At 48.5% G+C, this 22,068-nt stretch overlaps 5 protein-coding genes and 1 pseudogene across 6 annotated transcripts; 3 read left to right on the top strand and 3 right to left on the bottom strand.

The window, feature by feature from the left end:
- The first annotated feature begins 807 nt into the window (after positions 1-807).
- Positions 808-2,925, top strand: LOC100836961 (WD repeat-containing protein RUP2). The gene has a single exon (XM_003570763.3). It carries the CDS (start codon positions 1,351-1,353, stop codon positions 2,614-2,616), a length of 1,266 nt encoding a protein of 421 aa, XP_003570811.1. The 5' UTR covers positions 808-1,350; the 3' UTR covers positions 2,617-2,925.
- A 711-nt stretch (positions 2,926-3,636) lies between these two features.
- LOC100833805 lies at positions 3,637-7,456 on the top strand. Its single transcript, XM_003573238.4, has 2 exons — positions 3,637-4,974; positions 6,937-7,456. Exons 1-2 carry the CDS (start codon positions 3,723-3,725, stop codon positions 7,131-7,133), a joined length of 1,449 nt encoding a protein of 482 aa, XP_003573286.3. The 5' UTR covers positions 3,637-3,722; the 3' UTR covers positions 7,134-7,456.
- A 653-nt stretch (positions 7,457-8,109) lies between these two features.
- Positions 8,110-10,901, top strand: LOC100836342. Its single transcript, XM_010235398.3, has 2 exons — positions 8,110-9,535; positions 10,288-10,901. Exons 1-2 carry the CDS (start codon positions 8,269-8,271, stop codon positions 10,509-10,511), a joined length of 1,491 nt encoding a protein of 496 aa, XP_010233700.1. The 5' UTR covers positions 8,110-8,268; the 3' UTR covers positions 10,512-10,901.
- A 198-nt stretch (positions 10,902-11,099) lies between these two features.
- On the bottom strand, positions 11,100-14,069 carry LOC100836167 (annotated as a pseudogene).
- A 288-nt stretch (positions 14,070-14,357) lies between these two features.
- LOC100835416 lies at positions 14,358-17,192 on the bottom strand. 2 transcript variants are annotated; one of them, XM_024461603.1, is made up of 3 exons: positions 15,791-17,192; positions 15,594-15,690; positions 14,659-14,791 (listed from the first exon to the last, which is right to left on the bottom strand). In XM_024461603.1, exons 1-2 carry the CDS (start codon positions 17,031-17,033, stop codon positions 15,608-15,610), a joined length of 1,326 nt encoding a protein of 441 aa, XP_024317371.1. In that variant the 5' UTR covers positions 17,034-17,192; the 3' UTR covers positions 14,659-14,791; positions 15,594-15,607. The 2 variants fall into 2 exon arrangements, with proteins under 2 accessions (XP_010233699.1, XP_024317371.1); XM_010235397.2 differs by lacking the exon at positions 15,594-15,690 and having other exon boundaries at positions 14,358-14,791; positions 15,791-17,190.
- A 1,938-nt stretch (positions 17,193-19,130) lies between these two features.
- LOC100835110 lies at positions 19,131-21,510 on the bottom strand. The gene is made up of 2 exons (XM_003570758.1): positions 20,431-21,510; positions 19,131-19,283 (listed from the first exon to the last, which is right to left on the bottom strand). The coding sequence occupies exons 1-2, from the start codon at positions 21,508-21,510 to the stop codon at positions 19,131-19,133; spliced, it is 1,233 nt and encodes a 410-aa protein (XP_003570806.1).
- Positions 21,511-22,068: the final 558 nt, after the last annotated feature.

The raw sequence follows: 22,068 nt of genomic DNA, 5'->3' as shown, positions 1-22,068 counted from the left end.
GTACGTTGAGAGGTAGTACGAGAGATGCATGGTTAGGTCAGTGATCGAGTGGTGCAAGAGGCGCCGAGTGGCGATTGTGCAAGTGGCAACGAAATCTAGTGATCCATACACTGTCTGCGTGCCTGTCAATACTGTGACCACAGAATTAAGACATGCATGCAAATGTACAGGAAATATCGGTCGATATCGAACCATTATTCCTCAACTCATCTCGTATCTATCGGTCCACAAGGAGTTCCTATCTACATGCAGCTGATTAATGGAGTATGCCTTTTTCTGCCTCGAATGAATTTTAAAAGTGGACAAGCCTTTCTATAGCCAATATATGTATATATACTAGTGTGATACTAGAATACATTTTTTTTCTTGAAAAATGAAAGATCGATGTTTGGACTAATTGGTGCCGTAAGACCGCTTCCTTGTTTCATCGTGTTATTTTGGAAGCAGGGCCCCGCATATGCCGGTACTTCCAATCAGTTCTCAAATCTTCGAGTCAAATCTTAAAATAGAATAATTTGTAATCCAACTAAAAGTGGATCCCGCTTGCATCCATATATATAGGTCGTACCGAACCCGGTGAAAATACTTGCTCGTCGATCAACCCCTCTTCTCTCTCCTCTCGCCATTCCAACCTACGGTTTTCGAGCATTCGCTCGATCTCCAAAAACAAGGATCAAATGTTCGGGGAGAATTTTATTTTTTTTCCTGAAAGAGTGAAAAGGATTACACTTTGAAAATTCAGAAGCAATAGTTGTCTTCTCTTGGAAGGAAAAACTATAGCCTTCTCGATCGAGTCTCGACAGCGTGGACAGATAATGCAACATTAATCACCGGGGGGTATTGATGAGATGAGAACTAACCAGGAGGACAGTACAACTGCCTGGCTAGCAACTAGAGCTCGCTAGCTGCCTCTATCTCCATCGAATTGATCTTTTGGATTAGGTTTGCCATTGCATTTCAGAGCTAACCACGACAGCATCATGTCACGAGACCACATCTCCAACCACAAACCCCCTTCTCTCCTGCTAGCTTCCTTCCTGTGTGGCTCTCCTTTACACCATTCATCTCTATAGATCTCCCTTTTCCTCTTTCTAGCCAGGCTAAGTTAATTAGGGCAGCAGTTAAGGCAGGCGGCTAGTACAGCTTAATTAGCCCCAACCCCGAAATAAACAAGAGCCACCCAACCAAAACAGAGAAAGATCCAAACCTGGCAAAAATAAAACAGAGACAACTTTCTTCTTCACTAGCTAGTCCATGGCCACATGCATCAAGTACAGTACTTGCTGTAGCCCTTATTAAGCTCTCGCCGCCCGGCCTCCATGGAGCTCTCCATGTTATGAGGAGCGTTCCATGACCAGCCGCCCCTCTTCTTCTTCTCATTCTCCTTCTTCTTCTTCTTCTTCCGCCTCCGCTTACCAAGAAACCTCGCGCCGGGACGAAGCTGACGGCGGCGGCATTGCTGCTGCTAATCCGGCGGAGGACAACGAAGCCGACGAGCTGTCGCCGCGGGGGTGCGAATGGGAGTTCCGGCTGGCGGCGACGGTGCCGTCCCCGGCCATGGTGGGCGCGTCCGACGCCATCGGCAGCGTCGACTTCGACCCCTCCGGCTCCCTCCTCGCCACCGCCGGCATCGCCCGCAAGGTCCGCATCTACAACGCCGCCACCCTCCTCCTTGACCAGCAATCGTCTAGCCCCGCCGCGTGCATCTGCGTCCCCGCCAAGCTCAGCAGCGTCCGCTGGCGCCCCGACTCCTCCTCCTCCGGCCGCTTCGTCGGCTGCGGCGACTACGACGGCGTCGTCACCGAGTACGACCTGGACCGCGGCGGCGCCGCCACCTGGGAGCGCGACGAGCACTCCGGCCGCCGCGTCTGGGCGCTCGACTACTCCCCTTCTTCCTCCATGGCGGCGTCGGGTTCCGACGACCGCACGGCCCACGTCTGGGACCCGCGATCCCCGGCGGCGGGCTGGGCCACGGCGAAGGCTTCCGGGCCCGTGCTCTGCGTCGAGTTCGACCCGTCCGGCGCCCCGCGGCTCGCCGTGGGCTCCGCGGACCGGCGGGCGGCCCTCTACGACGTGCGCAACATGGGCCGGGGGCCCGTGGCCACAGCGGAGGGCCACGCGCGGGCCGTGACGTACGTGCGCTGGGCCCCGGGGGACCGGCTCGTGACGTCCGCCGCCGACGGGACGCACCGGCTCTGGGACTGGGCCGCGGCTGGGGCCCAGGGGATGGTTGGCCCGGGGAGGGAGGTGCGGGCGTACAGCGGGCATGTGAGTGGCAGGAGCTTCGTGGGCATGGGCCTGTGGCGCGGGCCGGGCCTCGTGGCCTGTGGGTCTGAGTCGAACCATGTGTTTGTCTACGACCTCCGCTGGCCCAAGCCCGTCTGGGTCCACCCCTTCTTCGTCCCTTCCGGCGACGGCGGTGGCGGATTCGTCAGCGCCGTCGCGTGGCGGCAGCAGGCGGAAGACGGCGGTGGCGGAGATGCCGGGGTGCTCGTCGCTGGCGGGTCGGACGGCGTGCTGAAGCTGTTCACGTGCCGCCGGCGATGGCGACGGCTGAGAGACGGCGAGGAAGAAGATGATGACCCGGTGGAAGATGTGGACGGCGAGCACCAGTAGGAGCAGGCCACGTGGATGTTCTCTGAACCAACCAACAATAGTCTCTCTCTGTGATTCCTTCTTTTCTTTCCTGTGCTTTCATTTGTGGTTATAATTGTTTTCATTTTTCTCTGGCTTTTCTTTATATTTTTTTCCAAGGGAAGAAAAAACAGACTTGTTGTTTAGAGGATGCTGGGAAATGATTTTTTAATTTATTTTTCTTTTTGGCATATTGGGTCTCGTGACTATTGGTTCCTGACATTTTTTATGTTACTGCTGATATATTTTTTATGGGATAATAAATAATAAGAAATTGGTGGCCCATTTCAATGTTGAGGTTCCTCTGTGTTTTTTGCGGCAAGTGCCCACTGAAGTTAATCTTTGACAAAATTGCACAGTGAAATGAGCCTTTTTTTTTTGGGAAAAACCATCATGGCAGAATTTTATTACGTTTCAACAATAATTACATCCGAGGGGATTTTCCGTAGACTGCCAAGGACATAACTGCATGAGCGTATCCACGTGGCTAACTGCTTGATCCTTTTGGTGCGAGGTGTGAACATAAAACTCAAAAGTGTTGTTGCGCGGGGAAAGTGCCGATAGTGACAAAATTGTCAATATGCCCTATAATTTGATGCGATTCCGCTATTGAGACGATGGTGTCCTTATATTCTTTCAGGGAGGTCTATTTGGCGTGAGCTGCAAACAAAAATTCAAAAATGTCATCGTGAGGGAACATATCGGCGCCGGCGAAACCGCCCACTCCACCCTAAAATTTAAAGAGATTTCTCTATTGGTTCCTAGAATATTATTTGAGGGAGTAGTTATTTCTACTCTTTTTTGACAGCGGGAGAAATTATTTCTCAGTCGCACCAGAAGTAGTAAGTATAAGTAGCATTAGCAAAGACCACTGATTAATTTCACCGGGACAGATCATGGCCGCTGGATGCGTAGGCAACGGTCAGGATTCGGCTTGGTGTAATCCGGGGGGCGCCCACGGCCACCGCTCTTTGGTATGTTTACAAAAGGGCCCTCGAAATGTAAACTTCACTCACAATCACTCACAAGTGCCCCCAAAATCCTCCGCCGAGCTAGGGTTTCCCGTCGCCGAGCCGAGCTGCGCCGGGATGGGCGGCGCCGGCGAGCGCGAGACGCGCGTGCTCCCTCTCCCTGAACCCGAGCCTGACCATCCTGAAATGTCCTCGCTGCCGATCCCCGACGAGCTGCTGGGGGAAATCTTCCTGCGCCTGCCCACCCACGCCGATCTCGTGCGCGCCTCGGCGGCCTGCGTCTCCTTCCGCCGCGTCGCCACCGGGCGCTCCTTCCTCCGGCGGTACCGCAAGACCCACGCCCCGCCGCTCATCGGCTTCGTCAGCGGACTCCTCAACTTCTACCCGGCCGAGCGGCCTCACCCCTCCGCGCGGGTCGCCAGAGCCGTCGCCCGGGCCGGCGACTTCACATTCTCCTTCCTCCCCGCCCCAACCCCCTCCCGCCACTGGGCGGTCCAGGACGTCAGCGACGGCCGCGTGCTCGTCGGCTGTTGCGACCTCGAGAGCCAAACCGACGTCACGGAGATGGTGATCTGCGACCCCTTGCACCGCCGGTACCTCGTGCTCCCGCCCATACCCGATGACCTAGCCTCTGCCGTGGATTCTCCACGCCAGCGTGGCTGCGAGGCGTTTCTCCTCCCCAGCAACTGCGGCGAGGAGGAGGAGGAGGAGGAGGAGACCTCATTCAGGGTGATCTGGATGGTGCAGTGCGCGACCAACCTAGTAGCCTTTGTGTTCTCTTCCTGCACCAGACAATGGCAGGCCGTTCCGTCGCGGAGTTTCACCGGTTTGATTGATGGCTTGCCAACGACCACATGGATGCCTATCTTCACCCGCCGCCAGTACGCGCACGGCTGCTTCTACTGGGTTACAAATTGGAGTGAAAAATTACTTGTGCTTGACGCCAGGAGGATGGAGTTCTCCATGGCTGACCGCCCAGCTGGGGTCGGATGTTCCCGTTTGGTAGAGATAGCCATTATGGAGGCTGGGGAAGGCATCACTGCGATGTTTGAACTTGAACGTGACTCACCTCACATATATTACCTCAGTTATATCCTTGGGCGGAACAATGGTGGGAGTCCCAGCCAGTGGACCCAAAAGCAGACGATCTTGTCACTGGGTTCTGGGTCCACGTTCGTGGGTTCAGCCGGGAGGCACTTGTTCATAGAGCACAATGGAGCCACAGGGCAATTGTTTGATGCAGGCTGTTTCGCGCGAGGGATGAAGACATTTCAGCTCCAGAGGTTGTGTGTTTCGGAGAACAGCATCTCCCAGCCACGCGCATATAGCAACTTTCCTCCGTCGTTGTCATCACCGAGACTGTCAACTGGTAACGTTCTGTTGCATCCTAGCCCTCCTTTACTTCATCAATATCACACGTTTTGTCTGATGGTTGGTAGTTCATTGTTGTGATTGGTAATTTATGTTTACACGGTCTGGTAGTTTTTGCCTTTTCTGTGCTTGTGGCAAAGATGATCCAGTTCAGGAACATAATTGTGATTTTTTGTTTTGTTTATTTTTGTGTCTTAATTGCCATTTTAAGGTAATTAGACAATTAAGAGAAAAGATCATACGCTGTATGAGTAGCATTCTTGAGTCCTCATGGAATCTTAAGAAACACTAGACCGCAACCATTATTTTGTTTTTATGGCCAAGTGAATGAAGAAGGAATACAATTTTAAGTCAGGACGTTGCTGCTACTTCACCTTTGGATTGTCTCACCTTGGAAACATTTATTCCTGTCAAACAGGACTTATCTCATCCACTTCTCTTTATAATAGATACTCCATACAAAGAGGCAGAGAACTCTTATCTGGCCATAAAAACCTTTCCAGTTTGTACCGCTAATGCATCTACTGCATATTATACGAGCAAATTGGAAGAGCAAGCTTGATTAATCCTGTATATACATTTTTTTTATTTGCAGCCATACCAGCTACGCCCCCCATCCCCCAACACACACACACACACACACACACACACTTGTTTTTTCTTTTTTTGCTAAGTAGAGTTTGCCATTCAAATAGCAAGAATAGTTTGTACTCAGAAATGGTTTCGTTTGAAATAAGCTTCTCAAAATAAATTAGGCAGGGCAACCATGTGTTTGTAGACAGTTCGAACTTCAACACACCTGCCAAATGCAAGCAATCAGTCTTTATAGGATGGCAGATGACTCACATAGTTTGTTAATTGCTGCTATCGGGACCCCTGAGTTCCCTAATTTAGAATTTGTTTTATACTAGTAATTTATGAGTACCCTAAGTTCTTTATGTACTAGGACCCATTTCTGTATGTTGACCTTTGTTTCTGTGGCTATGTTTTCCAACTTGTATTACAATCACAAGAGTAAATTCCATTTTGGACCACCTTTTGTAAAGGGGCACCACATTTGAGAAGATTGACCATACCGCACCACACTTAAGAAAACTGTTTCCACTTTGCACCGGTTTTTGTTTTAAAGCGTTTCTGATGGAAAGGGCCCACACGAATGGCTGACGTTGCCATCCGAAATGAGCGCCAAATCAGATAAGTCAGCCCGACCAGACGTGTCCAACATGGCTGGGCAGGTTCAAGCCAAGCGAGTGTGGCTCTGCATCTAATCAAACCAACAATTGTGGGTTGGCTTGCACACAGGCTGCACGGGTCAGCCGTGCAGGTTGAGTCTAACATGGGGCATGGGTGCATCACAAGCATGCATATGAGGCATCGCTGCTACCTGCAGTGTGCTTCCGATCAAAGTTAAGGAAAGAAAAAAGCAGCGGTTGAGGCGTCTCCACCGCTTCCTCTGCCAGCGTCATGGCCAGTGGCTTGGCTTGAACCTGCGCCCAGCCGTGTTGGACATGCCCGGCGGGGCGACTTTCTGATTTGGTGTTTATTTTTGCCACCGTAACATGCCATGTCAGCTCGTCATGTGGCTCTTTCTGTAATAAACACTTTACAATTAAACCTGGTGCAGTGTGGTGCAAGGGTTAAGACCTATGCAGCTACGCTTACAAATAAGTGGTCCAAAATGGAATTTACTCCAAACCACAATGATAAACACATAAATGGGAGTATTTGTCAACATTATACCAATGGGACAATGGCCAAGAAGAATTTTGACAGGTTGATTCTCCACGCGTCATACGTGGTTTGTTTTGAGCCCTAGTATTATTCTGCTTCTTCCCATTCTTCTCTCATAAGCAATTTACCGAGTGCTGCCTGATGTTAAGACGTATGCTTTCTTTCTTTTCGTGCACAAGCTCCTGAATATCCACTACTTGAATATGAAATTTGTTGAGACATCTGGCAGGTATTGAGGAGGAGATGCTGGGGCAAGGCTTGGAGTTGCTGCGAACTGAAGAACCCAAAAATGGTAATCATAGTGACAGTACTGCTGATGATGTGGATGCTGGAGGCCAGGCTGGTGCGTCGAGGAATTTGGAGATGGCGGCGATTGAGGTTGTGCTGCAAAACAAATACAAGTTGCCCACAGGTTGGTCTGTGTAAGGTGCCTCCCGGCTCTGTGATATGGTCATCTGGAATTAACCTGAGAGTGTTTATCTTGTGGCTCTGTCGTCTGTAATATGGTCGAGTGTGTATCTCGTGCCTCTGTGTTCTGTTATATGGTCATCTAGAATTAACCTGGACTAGGACCTGGAGTGTGTATCTTGTGCCTCTGTGGTCTGTAATATGGCCTGTATGTAACCTGGAGTGTGGGTCTTGTGGCTCTGTGTAATAAGGCATCGAGAGCATTGAACGACCCTCATGTTTAGTGTCTGCACTATCAGTTGGTTAATTAAGAAGACTCTGTAATAAGTCAAAGTTGCGACTGTGATTTTGCTATGTGTCATCATGCCTGCACTGCACATCGCTGGTGTGGTGGCGCCATGGCGTGGTGGCCAGGTGGGTGTTTGCCGGATCACTTGCTGTAAAAATGTAGTTGCAATTGCGGTAAAAATAAAATTGGAAACTTCACATTGCAGTGGACCACAAAATTAACATTATCCACCCTTACAGGATAGATCAGTACGTGCATAAAATTATCAGGAACTAACAAAAAAGAAAGAAAGGATACAAAAAATAGATCCCGGTAATTTGACAACAAGTGTGTGTTTTTAATAATCATGTCCACCTTTGGATTGTTTCACCATGGAAACATTCATTTTGCTGACACTAGAAACCCATTTTGTTCTGGAATCAGTAACCGAGTTGGCACAACGTGTAAAAAAATAATTAAAAAATTGCCGTGCAAGTTGCGCGTATCGGTATTTGAACAGGTTAATATTCCTGAAAGGGCATTTTATATTCTTCGAGTGAGTATATTTCTTTTTTTTTTAACAGTATTCTTCGAGGGAGCCGTTATTTCTCCCCGGGCAGATCATGGCCGTCGGATGCGTAGGCGAGGGACAGGATGGACGGCCCTCGGAATGTGGTGTGACGTGGAGGCACCTTCCTTGGTATATTTGCAAAATGACCCTCGAAATGTCCAAATTGCAGCCACAAGTGCCCCCTCCCCGAATCCTCACCGGAGAGACACCACCGAGAGAATATCGGGCTTCCCTTTCCGAGAGCTGAGCGGCGGCGGGACGAGGGAGCTCCCTCTCCTGGAGGAACCCAACGCTCGAGCACCGGGCACCGTGAAATGGAGTCGCTGCCGTTGCCCGAGGAGCTGCTGGCGGAGATCTTCCTGCGCCTGCCCACCCCAGCCGACCTCGGGCGCGCATCCGCCGTCAGCGCCTCCTTCCGCCGCGTCGCCTCCGACTGCTCCTTCCTCCGGGCGTACCGCAAGCGCCACGCCCCGCCGCTCCTCGGCTTCCTCGACGCGCTCGGGGTCTTCCACCAGGCCGCCCCGCCTCACCCCTCCGCGCCGGCGGCCAGAGCCGTCGCCCTCGCCGCCGACTTCTCCTTCTCCTTCCTCCCCGCCTCCGCCCGCCGCTGGGCCGTCCAGGACGTCCGCGACGGCCGCGTCCTCCTCGACTGCTGCCGCGGCCGCAAGAAAGGCGCCGACGACGACGAGTGGGGCGGGATCCCGTTCATCTCCACGGGCGAGACCCCGAGTGGCTGGAGCCCGAGCCCGTTCGTCTTCACGGAGATGGTGGTCTGCGACCCCTTGCACCGCCGGTACCTCCTGCTTCCCCCGATCCCCAACGACCTAGCGGCTGCCGTGGAGCATCCACTCGGGAATCGGATGACGACGGATCGTTGGTGCGAGGCCTTTCTCGTCCCCAGCAACGACGAGGAGAACGAGACGTCATTCAGGGTGATCTGGATGGTGCAGTGCGCAACCAAGCTAGTAGCCTTTGTGTTCTCTTCCAGCACCGGACAATGGCGAGCCATTCCATCGCGGGATTGGAAAGGTTTCTTGGATAGCTTGCCATCGGTGACATCCATGGGTTTCTTCTCCTGCCGCCAGTACGCCTACGGCTGCTTCTACTGGCTTACGATGTTGTGTGAGAAATTGCTAGTGCTTGACACCCGGAGGATGGAGTTCTCCATGGCTGACCGCCCACCTGTACTCAGAAATCCTCACTTCCTTAATGTGGACATAGCCATTGGGGAGGTTGGGGGAGGCATCACTGGGATGTTTGTGCTTGCACCTGACTCACGTCACACATCTGACCTCAGTTATATCACTAGGCCGAACAATGATGAGAGTTCTTCCAGCCAGTGGAGCCAGCAGGAGAAGATCTGCTCAATGGGTTCTGAGTGCATGTTGGTGGGTTCAACAGGGAGGTACTTGTTCATAGATCACGGTGGAAGGGGATTCCTGCCGTCTGATGCAGGCATTTCCTCGCTAGACGTGAAGACATTCCAGCACCAGAGGGTGTGTGCTTCGGAGAACGGCATCCCTCAGCCCCGCGCGTATATGAACTTTCCTCCGCCGTTGTCATCACCTAGACTATCAAGTGGTAACTTTCTGTTGCATCCTACTCCCCCTTTCCTTCATTGATATCACACATTTTGAAAGATGCTTCGTAGTTCGTTATTGTGATTGCTAATTATGTTTACACTGTCTGGTAGTTGTGGCCTTTTTTGTTCTTGTGGCAAAGGTGATCAAGTTTAGGAACATATTTGTGTTTTAATTGCCATTTTTAAGGTATTTAAAAAAGTAAAAGAAAGGATCTAGCTGTCATGAGTAGCCTTCTTGAGGCCCCATGGAATCTCAAGAAAAACTAGACCTTTTTGTTCACCTTTGGATTGCTTCAACTTGGAAACATTTATTCGTGTCAAGCAGGACTTATCTTACCCACTTCTTTTTTGATTAGATATAAGGATTCAGAAAACTCTTATCTGGTTATTGTTTGTTTTGTACACCTTTAATTCATCTCATTCTGTTGATTTCAGATCGATATAAAGAGGCTTAGCTGGTATGGTTGCAAGTAAAACCTGAGCAATTGCTACCACTAATGCATCTCCTGTATATGATACAAGCAAATAGCAAGAATAGCTTGTACTCAGAAACTGTTTGCTTTGAAATAAGCTTCTCAAAATAAATTATGCAGGGCAACCATGTGTTTTTTATTCTGCTTCTTCCCATTCTTCTCGTGTAAGCATTTTACCGAGTGCTGCCCAATGTTAAGACCTAGGCTTTGTTCCTTTTCATGCACAAGCTCCTGAATATCTACTACTTGAATATGGATAATTTTGAGGTATCGTGCAGGTATTGAGGAGGAGATACTGGGACAAGGCTCGGAGTTGCTGCCAACCGAAGGGCCCAAAGATGGCAATCACAATGACAGTGATGCTGATGATGCGGATACTGGATGCAGAGAGGTGTGTCGAGGATTGGAGATGGCCCTGATTGAGGTTATTCTGCAAACAAGTACAGTTGAGCACAGGTTGGTCCGTCATAAGGTGCCTTTGGCTTTGTGTGGTCATGTATGAGTAACCTGGAATGTTCATCTTGTGTGCCTTCATCTGACATTTATATAAGCAACTTATCGGATAAGTTTGCGGCGACTGGCATGTTTAGTTTCTGTACAATCAGTTGGTTAATCAGGACTCTGTAACAAGTCAAAGTGATCTTCATATATAATGCCTGCACATACCTATGTAACAATCAGGTACTGTTTGCAAATCTATCTGCTGCTCCCCTTACTGCACCCTAAAGTAGGTCACTGGCATGTGGGCCCTTTGGGATACCTCTCCGCTCAACATACGGATATATACCGGCAGAGGTTGACAGAATGAATTATGGAAGCTGTGTTTTTGTTTCTGTACCATCTTGTATTAATTTGTGGTCTGAACATGTCAAAGTTGCGATTGCTTTTTACATATTAATTGTGTATTCTCCAGAAAACTCGTTTGAGCTCTCTTTCCTTTGAGGTTGCTTTTTTTGCCTCTTTCTTGCCGCTCAGCAAACACTAGTGCATAAAATTCACCAGTTCATCCGGCCATCATCCTCTGGCAGGAATAGGATGCACATACGAGGATATATTGACACAGGCGTTTTCTGTATGTGAAAGTACGACAGAAACAACTCCAAAGCAACTCCAAGTCGATTTCCAAACGGTACCTGACTAGTTCCGTTCCACATGGAGTGCAGGCATGATACATAGGACAAGCACTTCGACTTGTTACATGGTCTTAATTCAACCAACGGACTGATTGTGCACACAAGACAAACCTTACAGGTTCTATCATTCTGGATGACCATGCTACAACCAAACAAAAGCCAAGAACACCATATTGCAGTAGAACAACCTCAATTAATCAGCACCATCTCCAGTCCGCCAGCCTGACGTCCTGCATCCGCATCATCAACAAGAGTAGTCTCGCCGTGATTCCTATCAAAAGGCTCTTCAGCTTGCAGCGCCCCTGCCCCAGTGCTTTCTTCCAGTATCGCTTCCTCAGCACCTTCCTGAGTACCTGCCCAAAATCTCAAAGTTATGCATATATTCAAGCTTGTGAGCAAAAACTATTAGGCCGGGTGACATTTGGTAAACTGCTTACGGCAGAAGCACCAGCTTAAACCAATTGACACATGATACATGAATTTGGTACTAAGGTTTGCTTTTATATGTATACAATTGTAATTTGCAGTACCGAGTTGAGATATATAACACATAAAGGGAAGTAAACATAAAGAAAGGAATCCTAAAAGTACTTGAAAGATATAAAAGAAAAGGTACCCATGTTGTAGAACTTCAGAAATTGAGCAGTCTAACAGATTCCCAACTTTGGTCAATCAACACAAAACAAACACAGGTGACTCGGTAGGGACAAGCAACAAACTATTTAAATTGTCTAAGACAACAATATCTGAAATACTAGGATAGAGGCAGGTGTGAAGTTCAAATTGTCTAGAAAACACGGATACCCAGTTGATTTCAAATGAAACTGTTCATGGGCACAAGCTAGCAAGCTGTTCTTGCTATTTGAATGGCAACTGGAAAGTCCACTGAGCTTTTTTCTAATAGTCCTTCAAGAAATTTATAGGTTTAAAGATGCCAAAACAGGACTCCTATGTCTCATCATATCTATAAAAGTTAAAGCAGACACGCTAAGTCCTGCCAGCTGGAATGAAATGAATGTTTTCCACGGTGAAACAATTCAAAGGTTGACAGGATTATTAAAACTTGTATTCTTTCTCCATCAGTTTGATAAAAAACTGTTTCGGCCTAGTGTTTTAAATGAATTCCCGATGCCTCCAAAACGACATTCAGAGTGTTCAAAATCCTATCTGACATCTGTTACTTGTATGATTACCTTAAAGTAGCAATTAGAACAGACCGACAAATAAATCACAATTATATACATGGGCTTGGTTGGCCCTGCCACACGCAGAAAAGTAGTATGTAGTTACTATCAGATCATGTAAACAAGAATTTCCGATCACAATAATAAACTATGAAGCATCAGACAAGCTTAGCGACAACTCTGAAAGAAAAAAGATATCTAGCACGCAGCAGAAAGTTTACCACTCAATACTGTCGGCATCGACAACACCGATGGCGGAAAGTTGAAATATGCACGTGGCCCAGAGATGCCAAATTTCGACGCGCACACTTTCTCAACCTGGATTGTTTTGACGTCCAGCGTGAAACAGCCTCACTCGAGCGCTGAGCTTCCCAATCGATGAAGGAACAAGTAGCTCCCCCTTGAACCTACGAGCGTGTACCTAGAGCCCAGTGAGACCGTCTTCTCCTTGTGCCACTTGCTCGAACTCCCACCAATCTCTTGCCTAAGTGTGTAATAAGTGAGGTCAGATGTCATATGTACACGCACAAACATCCCAAGCCCGCCTTCCCCTGCCTCCACGATCCCTATATTGATACAGTCGATAGCACCACCACTGGCTTCGTCTGGTTTATCAGCACGGGAGAACTCCATCCTCTGAGTGTCAAGAACCAGCAAATTTTCATTCAAGGCCGTCTCCCAGTAGAAACAGCCATTGGCGTAGTGGCGGCAGTGGAAGCGAATGTGCCCTGTGGATGATAGCATGCCATCAAACAAATTGCTCCAACTCTGGGATGAAGCCGCTCGCCATTGCCCAGTGCTGGAAGAGAAGACGAAGGCGACCACCTTCTTTACACACTCCGCCATCCATATCACGCTGAATGACGTCTCTTCGTCATCATCCTCAGATGAAGCGAGGAAGGCGCAGTAACAGCGTGTTCTCCAGAGTGGGTCCTCCACCGAAGGGGCTAGGTCGGCAGGGATCGGGGGAAGCATGAGGCACCGCCGATGCAAGGGGTCGCAGACCACCAATTCCGCCAAGACGATCCCCACGTCGATGTTGCGCAGGAGGGGTCTGTCGAGGAGGACGCGGCCCGCAGACGTCCTGGACTTCCCAGTCGGCGGTAAGGCCGGGGAGGAAGGAGAAGGAGAAGTCGGCGGCGAGCGCGGCTGCCCTGGCAGCCGGCACGGAGGAGTGAGGCGGGTCTGCGGGATTGAAGACTCCGCGATAGTCGAGGAAGCCGAGGAGGGGCGCGGGGTGGAGCTTACGGTACTGCCGGAGGAAGGCGCGGTCGGCGGCGCCTCGGCGGAAGGAGACGCAGGCGGCGGAGACGCGGGCGAGGTCGGCTGGGGAGGGCAGGCGGAGGAAGATCTCCGCCAGGAGCTCGTCGGGGATCGGCAGCGACTCCATTTCCTTGACGCAATGCGGCCGCGGCAGCACGCGAGGCCGGAGCTCGAGGGTGGGCGTTTCAATGCGGGTCTGGCGCTGGTCCGCTGCCCCGCCGCCGGAGAATGAGATCTACTCGGTAGTTAGCTCAGTTGGGGAGAAACCCTAGCTGCTAGTTTGGTTTCGATTTCTCTTCTTAGCACAGTCGGGATTTTGGGGAAGAAGGAGGTGACGTCAGCTGTTGCTGTAATCTGGAAACAAGAGGGTCTTTCTGCAAATGTAATAACTCAAGGGTTTTCATTTTATTCGAATTCTTAAAATGCTCTAAAAATACTAGGAGTATAGCAAAAAAAAACATGATGTGCTATATATTACTATTTGTTTAGTAAAGGAATTTTTGTTGACTCAAACCATGTCGAAGTGACACAAGCGAGTTCAATTATCCCCGATCTTTGCATCATAATGTAACAATGTATTTACCATACCTTCTAATGCAAAGATTTGTCCTAAGTCAAATTTCTTTAATTTTGACCAAATTTATTGAAAAATCTACCAACATATACAACTATAAATTAGTTTTGTTACATCCATCATGATATATATTTTCACGTACCCTGTGCTGGACAAGATGAATAATAATTATTTTCAGGTGTAAGACTCGCCAATGCCAGTGGGACTCATAATTTCATTTCTCACTGGACGCTTCATGTCCGACAAAATTAAACACAAGAAGGAAACAGGTATTGCAGAAAGAAATGATCATAGCCTTGGAGGCGCTACAGAAGGCCAACTTTGGCTGTTAGTCTGTTACACAGTCTTAATCTATCCAACTGACTGATTGTGCACACACACAAACTCTACAGGTTTTATCATTCTATGACCATACTACTACCAAACAAAGGCCAGACACCCCATACTACAGAAGAACAGCCTCAATCAGCACCATCTCCAGTCGTCGACACGCCAGCCTGATGTCCAGCATCCGCATCATCAACAGAAGTAGTGTCGTCGTGATGCCTATAAAAAGGCTCTTCAACTTGCAGCGCACTTGCCACTGCGCTTTCTTCCAGTATCGCCTCCTCAACGGCTTCCTGAGTACCTGCCCAATATCTCAAAGTTATGCATATTCAAGATGCAGATAACACAAGAGCTCGTGAGCAAACCATTAGGCCTAACCATTGGGCGACATTTGGCAAACTATTTACGGGAGAAGCACTGGGAGATGCATAGTATTATAGCTGGGATAAAATACTAGTGCTTAAAACAATTGACACGTGGTACATGAATTGGTAATAAGGCTCAGTTTTATTTGTTTACACATGCATAATAGCCGGGAGATGCAGGTTTAAAGATGACCAAAAAGGACTCCTGTGTCTCATCATATCTATAAAAGTTAAAGCAGACAAGCTAAGTCCTGCTAGCTGGAATGGAATGAATACTTCCATGGTGAAACAATCCAAAGATGGACAGGATTTTAAAATTGCATTCTTTCTCCATTAGCTTGGCCATAAATTGTTTTGGTCTCTAGTGTTTCATACAAATTCACGAAGCCTCTAAATTAAATGATATCCATAGCGTTCAAATCGTATCTTTTACTTTACCAATTACCTCTAAGTAGCAATTAGAACAGACTAACAGATAAATCACACATATGTTCTGCGCTTGGTCAGCTACTCAGCTCATTCACAAGCAGAAAAGTAGTTGCGCGCATCTTCATGTGATTAATATTTGGGCAAACCTGACAAGCATTTTAAACTTGTATTCATTCTCCATTAGCTTGACCATAAAAACTGTTTCTCCAAAATAGCTGTTGCGATCTAGTGTTCATACGAATTCACAATGCCTTCAAATTAAATGATATCCATAGTGTTCAAAATCCTATCTTCTACTTGTCCCATTACCTTAAAAGTAGCAACTAGAACATTCTAGCAAACAAATCACAAATATGTTCCTGAGCTTCGTTAGCTCTGCCAGAAGCACATAAGAAATAACAATAACCTTCAAATCGTGTAAACAAGAATTTCCGATCAGCACAATATGCTATCAAGCATCAGACAAGCTGTGGGACAATTCTGAAAGAAGGGAGGAGAAAATTTACCACTTGATACTCTTGGTGTCGACAGCAATGATGGCGGAAAGTTGCAATATGCGAGCGCCGTAGACATGAAATACTTCAAAGCGCACACTCTCTCGAGCTGGAACATTTTGACATCCAGTGTCAAACAGCCTCTCTCGAGCGCGTAACTTCCCCCCTGATGCAGGACCAAGTAGCTTCCCGTTGAACCTATGAACATGTACTTAGAGCCCAGTGAAACTGTCTTCTCCTTGTGCCACTTGCTGGAACTCCCACCAATCCCTTGCCTAAGAGTGTAATAAGTGAGGTCAGATGACATCCGTGCATGCAGAAACATCCCAAGCCCGCCTTCCCCCGTCTCCACGATGCCTATATCAATATTACAATCTCCTCTTGCTTCGGTTGGTGGGTAAGCAAGGGAGAACTCCATCCTCCAGGTGTCGAGAACCAGCAAGTATTCCCTGCAGTCCGTCACCCAGTAGAAACAGCCATAGGCGTATTGGCGGCATCTGAAGAGAATGTGCCCTGTGGACGATAGCAAGCCAGCAAACAAATTGCTCCAACTCTGGGATGAAACAGCTCGCCATTGCCCGGTGCTGGATGAGAAGGCCAAGGCGACCACCTTCGTTGCACACTGCACCATCCAGATCACGTTGAATGACGTCTCGTCGTCCTCGTCCTCAGATGGAACTAGGAAGGTCTCGCAGTAACGATGCCGTTTTTTCCAAAGTGGGTGCTCCACCGAAGCGGCTAGGTCGTCAGGAATCGGGGGAAGCAGAAGGTACCGCCGATGCAAGGGGTCGCACACCACCATCTCCGGGAAGACGACTTCGTATCGGCGCTCCTCATCGATGTCGCGCTGGCTGGGTCTGTCGAGGAGGACACGGCCGTCGCAGACGTCCTGGACGGCCCAGTCGAAGGCGGGGGCTCGGAGGAAGGAGAAGGAGAAGTCGGCGGCGAGGGCGGCCGCGCTGGCTGCCGGCGCGGAGTGGTGCGGCGGGGCGGCGGAATGGAAGACCTTGCTATCGAGGAAGCCGAGGAGGGGTGGGGCGTGGAGCTTGCGGTACCGCCGGAGGAAGGCGCGGTCGGCGGCGACGCGGCGGAAGGATACGCAGGCGGCGGAGGCGCGGGCGAGGTCGGCAGGGGAGGGCAGGCGGAGGAAGATCTCCGGCAGCAGCTCGTCGGGGATCGGCAGCGACTCCATTTCCTCGACGCAATGTGGCCGCGGCAGCACACTACGCCGGTGGTCGAGGGTGGCCGTTTCCATGAGGACCTGTCTCTGGTCTGCCGCGCCGCTCCGCCGCCGGAGAATGGGGTCTAGCTCGTTCAGTCCGGGAGAAACCCTAGCTGCTGCGTAGTTTGGTTTCAATTTCTCTTCTCAGCACGGGAGAGTGGGAGACTAGAGACTAGTCGGATTTTGGGGAAGAAGGTGGACTATCACTCGGTCAGGCAGTTTTTTTTTTGAGTCATTTGTGCTCTAACGTTCCGGCCCACGGGCCTAGTGGTGGAAAGAAGCCCGGCCCGATCTTTTTGTCGGTCCGGCGGCCCGAAAGCCTGTTGGCCTGATAAGGCCGAAATCGAGAAATTGGGGTAGACCCATACAGAAATTGGGGTGGCTCCTGGGCTGGTCGGCCTGCAATATTACAGGCACGTGTGCCACCAGATTTTGGAGTTCTATTGCCGTCTACAAACCCTAGCGGTCGCCTTCGAAAAAGATTTGATCTCATCTCCAGCAGTCCCCCTCGTCTCTCACGGCCGATCTGGCTTTAAAAGACGAGGGGAACCACGGATCAACGTCTGGCATCAAGTTTTACTACATTCTTTTGTTAGATTTTTCTGTGCTTCTCGATGGCGTCTTGGCGATGGAAACATCGTCGTCTAGAAGATTGGTGTCCTGACTCCTTCATCGTCCTGGTGTAGGCATTGCAACCTATGCCATGTAGTCAAGTGGTTCTCACGACACGTCTTTTCGGATTTTTGGTCTTTTTCCTTGCTGATTCATCGACGAAGAAGCAATTATACAGCTTGTCTTGCAAGGTATGACCACGGCCATGGTATGTTCAACAATCTTAAGTTCTCACCATTTGAGGTTGGCGGCTCATGCGGATTTTCAAAACCTCTTAGGTTAGTTCAGCTTATGCAAGCATGGTATTCTGCAATTTTGTAAACGAATACGTGGAGAAGCATCAAGATGCAAAGGATGGATCAAGAGAAATTTATTTCGAAGGAATACAACGAAGCTTTTAGTTTTGTTGAGTATCTTTGTTATTGTGTTCGTTCATGTATAGATCTTTTGTATTTTGCCTCTTGAATTAATAAAGCTAGATCGTTGTTCTCAATTTTTTTTTGCAATATTACAGGCAATTATTGCTGTAATTTGGAAATAAAGGGTCTTTCTGCAAATGTAACAACCGAAAGTTTTTTTTTCATATTCTTTGAATTCTTTGGATGATCTAAAAATCAAGGAATATGACAAAAGACAATATGTGCGATATTATGTGTTTGATAAAGGAATTTTTCTTGACTCAAACCACGTCAAGATGACACAAGCGAGTTCAATTATCCCCGATCTCTACATCTAAATATAACGATGTAATTAGCATACCTTCTGATGCACAGCTGCCATATGATGTACTCCTCTGGTTCCATATTAAGTGACTCAAATTTATCCAAATATGAATGTATTTATGTCTAAAAAGCGTCTAGATACATGTAATAAAAAGTCACTTAATATGAGACTGAGGGAGTAGTTAGCATGGTGGGATTTGCTAGTTCATAAGGACTCAAAATTTGAACTAGATTAAAAATTGGCTTACAGATGGATAATTGGTGGGATCCCACTTGACACTCTAGCCGCAAGTCCGTTATAAATTTTTCTATAAATTTAGTCGAACCTTAAGAAATTTTACTTAGGGTCTCATCATTTCATTTTCTCACCAGAACAACTTATATTTAAAACATGGTTGTTTCTTACTAAATGTAAGTCCAAGGGTACTTTATTTGTACATGGAAGTAACAAATTTTCACCCATACAGATGTGCTGGACAAGATGAATAATAAATATGCAGTGCAGTATATGATTTTCAGGTGCAAGCGTTGTAGTAGCCGAGTAGGACTTGCCAATGCCAGCGGGACTCGTCATTTCATTTTCTCACTGGACGCTTCATCACGACAAAACTAAACACCAAAAGGACACAAATATCGCAGAAAGAAATGATCAGAGCCGTTGGAGGAGCTACAGAAGGCCAACTTTTGCTTGTGAAATAGTCTTAATTCAACCAAGTGACTGGTTGTGCACACAAGACTAGATGAACATAATGTATGGAAATAAAGGACAAAAACACCCTATGCTGTAGAAGAAGCCTCAATCAGCACCATCTACAGTCCCCAACACGCCAGCCTGAAGTCCAGCATCCGCATCATCAAGTCTCATCGTTATGCCTATCAACAGGCTCTTCAGCTTGCAGCGCCCCTGCGCTTTGTTCCAGTATTTCCTCCTCGGTGCCTTCCTGAGTACCTGCCCAGTATTCAAGAAGCAGACAGCCCAAGAGCTTGTGAGCAAACTATTAGGCCTAACCATCGGGCGACATCTGGTAAACTGTTTACGGGACAAGCACTGGAAGAAGCATAATAGCTGGGATAAAATACTTGTGCTTAAAACAATTGACACATGATACATGAATAGGTAACAAGGCTCACTTTTATGCGTTTACAGTTGTAATTTGCACTACAAGTTGAAATGCCTACCGCATAAAGGGAAGCAAACATATAGAAATAATCCTAAAAGTACTTGAAAGTCACAAAACAGAATATCCATGTTGTAGGACTTCACAAATTGAGCAGTATAACAGCTTTCAACTTTGGTCACTCAAGACAAAACAAAGCCAGGGAACTCGGTAGGGAGAAGCAACAAACCATTCAAATTGTCTAAACAACAATTTATGAAATATTGGGATCAGAGGCAGATGAGAAGTTCAAGTTGTCTCAAAAACAGGGATGCCCAGCTGATTTCAAATGAAACAGTTCACAGGTACAGGCTAGCATGTTGTTCTTGCTATTTGAGTGGCAACTACAATACCATTGAGCTACTTTTTAATAGTATCTTGAAAAATTATCAAGCTCACGGCTTGAATTTCGCTCACATCATAGTGGTAGCAACATCACAACCTCTTGCTTGAAATCAGACCAGTTATGCAGATTTTTTTTGTTCAAAATTTTAATCAACACAGTGAGATAAATTTATAGGTTTAAAGATGACAAAAAAGGACTCCTATGTCTCATCATATCTATCAAAATTAAAGAAGACAAGCTAAGTCCTGCTAGCTGGAATGAAATGAATGCTTCCATGGTGAAAGAATCCAAAGATGGACAGGATTTTAAACTTAACAAAGTAGCAAACTAGCAATTAACACAGACTAACAAATAAATCAAAAATATGTTCCTGAGCTTGGTTACCCCAGCCACAAGCCCAGAAGTAGTAATAACTATCAGATCACAATAATTCTATCAAGCATCAGATAAGTTTTGCGACAACTCTGAAAGAAAAGAGATATCTAGGATGCAGCAGAAAGTTTACCACTCGATACTGTTGATGTTGACAACAACGATGGCGGAAAGTTGAAATATGCACGCAGCCCAGGGATGCGATACTTGAATGCACACACTTCCTCAAGCTGGAGTGTTTTGGCGTCCAGCGTGAAAGCGAAACAACCTTTCTCGAGCGCAGAGCTTCCCCAGTGATCCAGGAAGAAGAGCAAGTAGCTCCCCGTTGAACCTATGAATATGTAGCTAGAGCCCAGTGAGACTGTCTTCTCCTTGTGCCACTTGCTAGAGCTCCCACCAATGTCATGCCTAAGAGTGTAATAACTGAGGTCAGCTGTGATATGTGTATACACAAACACCCCAGGCCCGCCTTCTTCTGCCTCCACCACGCCTATATCAAGATAACAATGACCTTTGGCTTCGGGTGGCGGGTCAGCAATGGAGAACTCCATCCTCCGGGTGTCGAGCACCAGCAACTTTTCCTTCCAGCCCACCACCCAATAGAAGCAACCATCCACGTACTGGCGACAGGTGAAGAGAATAGTCCCCGTCGACAATCGCAAGCCAGCAAACAAACCAGCCCAGTTCTGGGACGAAATGGTTCGCCATTTTCCGGTGCTGGAAGAGAAGATGGCGGCGAACAGCTTGGTTGTACAGTGCACCATCCAGATCACGCTGAATGACGTCTGGTCCTCCTCGAATGGAACGAGGAAGGTCTCGCAGCAGCAGCATTGGTTCTCCACCGAAGCGGCTAGGTCGTCAGGGATGAGGGGAAGCAGGAGATACCGCCGGTGCAAGGGGTCGCAGACCACCATCTCCGGTAAGACTTCACTGTACCGGCGCCCGCCGTCGACGTTGCGCTTGCGGGATTTCCCGAGGAGAACGCGGCCGTCGCAGACGTCCTGAACGGCCCAGCCGGCGGCGGGGAGGAAGGAGAAGGAGAAATCGGCGGCGAGGGCGGATGCATTGGCTGCCGGCGCGGAGGGATGAGGCGGGGCGTCCGGGTGGAAGACTCTTCTGGTGTCCAGGAAGCCGAGGAGGGGCGGGGCGTGGAGCTTGCGGTACCGCCGTAGGAAGGCACGGTCGGCGGCCACGCGGCGGAAGGAGACGCAGGTGGCGGAGGCGCGGGCGAGGTCGGCTGGGGCGGTCAGGCGGAGGAAGATCTCCGCCAGGAGCTCGTCGGGGATCGGCAGCGACTCCATTTTCTCCGTCGACAGCTTGCATGGTGTCGGCGGCCGGCGGCTGCGTACTGCTGCTTAAGTGGGCTTCGAGTGCAGGCTTGGGCCAGAAGTGTTAAATGGGCCTAAATCTGGGCATAACGCCGCTGGCCCTCGTTTTCTTTTTTTTTCTTACTAAAGCACCAAATACATCTAGGCTGACGAACAAAGACAAGATTTTTCTTTGAAGCTTATTTTATCACGCATCTTATGTATCACTTAGTTACACCTCTGAAGTTTTCCAAGCTTCCCGTTGGCTGTCTTCTCTTCATAAACCTGATGCTATGCACGAAAACATCTCAAGAAGCCAAGTCTTTGGGACAGGTTGTGGCTTCTGGAGAGAAAGAAGCTGAAGCCAAAGCCATGCCAAAGTGGCCTAAACAAGATTTATTTCATCTAGGTTTGGGTTAAGTGCCAGTACCAGTGTGTGATCATGGATCTCCTCTTCCCCTCCACTTTAGTATACTCTCGCTAATCCCCTTAGTTGCGTGGCATTAACTGCCATGAACTCATGATAATGATCTTCAATCGATTGGATAATCG

Source organism: Brachypodium distachyon, chromosome 3 (assembly GCF_000005505.3).
Source record: "Brachypodium distachyon strain Bd21 chromosome 3, Brachypodium_distachyon_v3.0, whole genome shotgun sequence".
Lineage (NCBI taxonomy): Eukaryota > Viridiplantae > Streptophyta > Magnoliopsida > Poales > Poaceae > Brachypodium > Brachypodium distachyon.
This window is presented reverse-complemented; position numbering and strand designations above follow the sequence as displayed.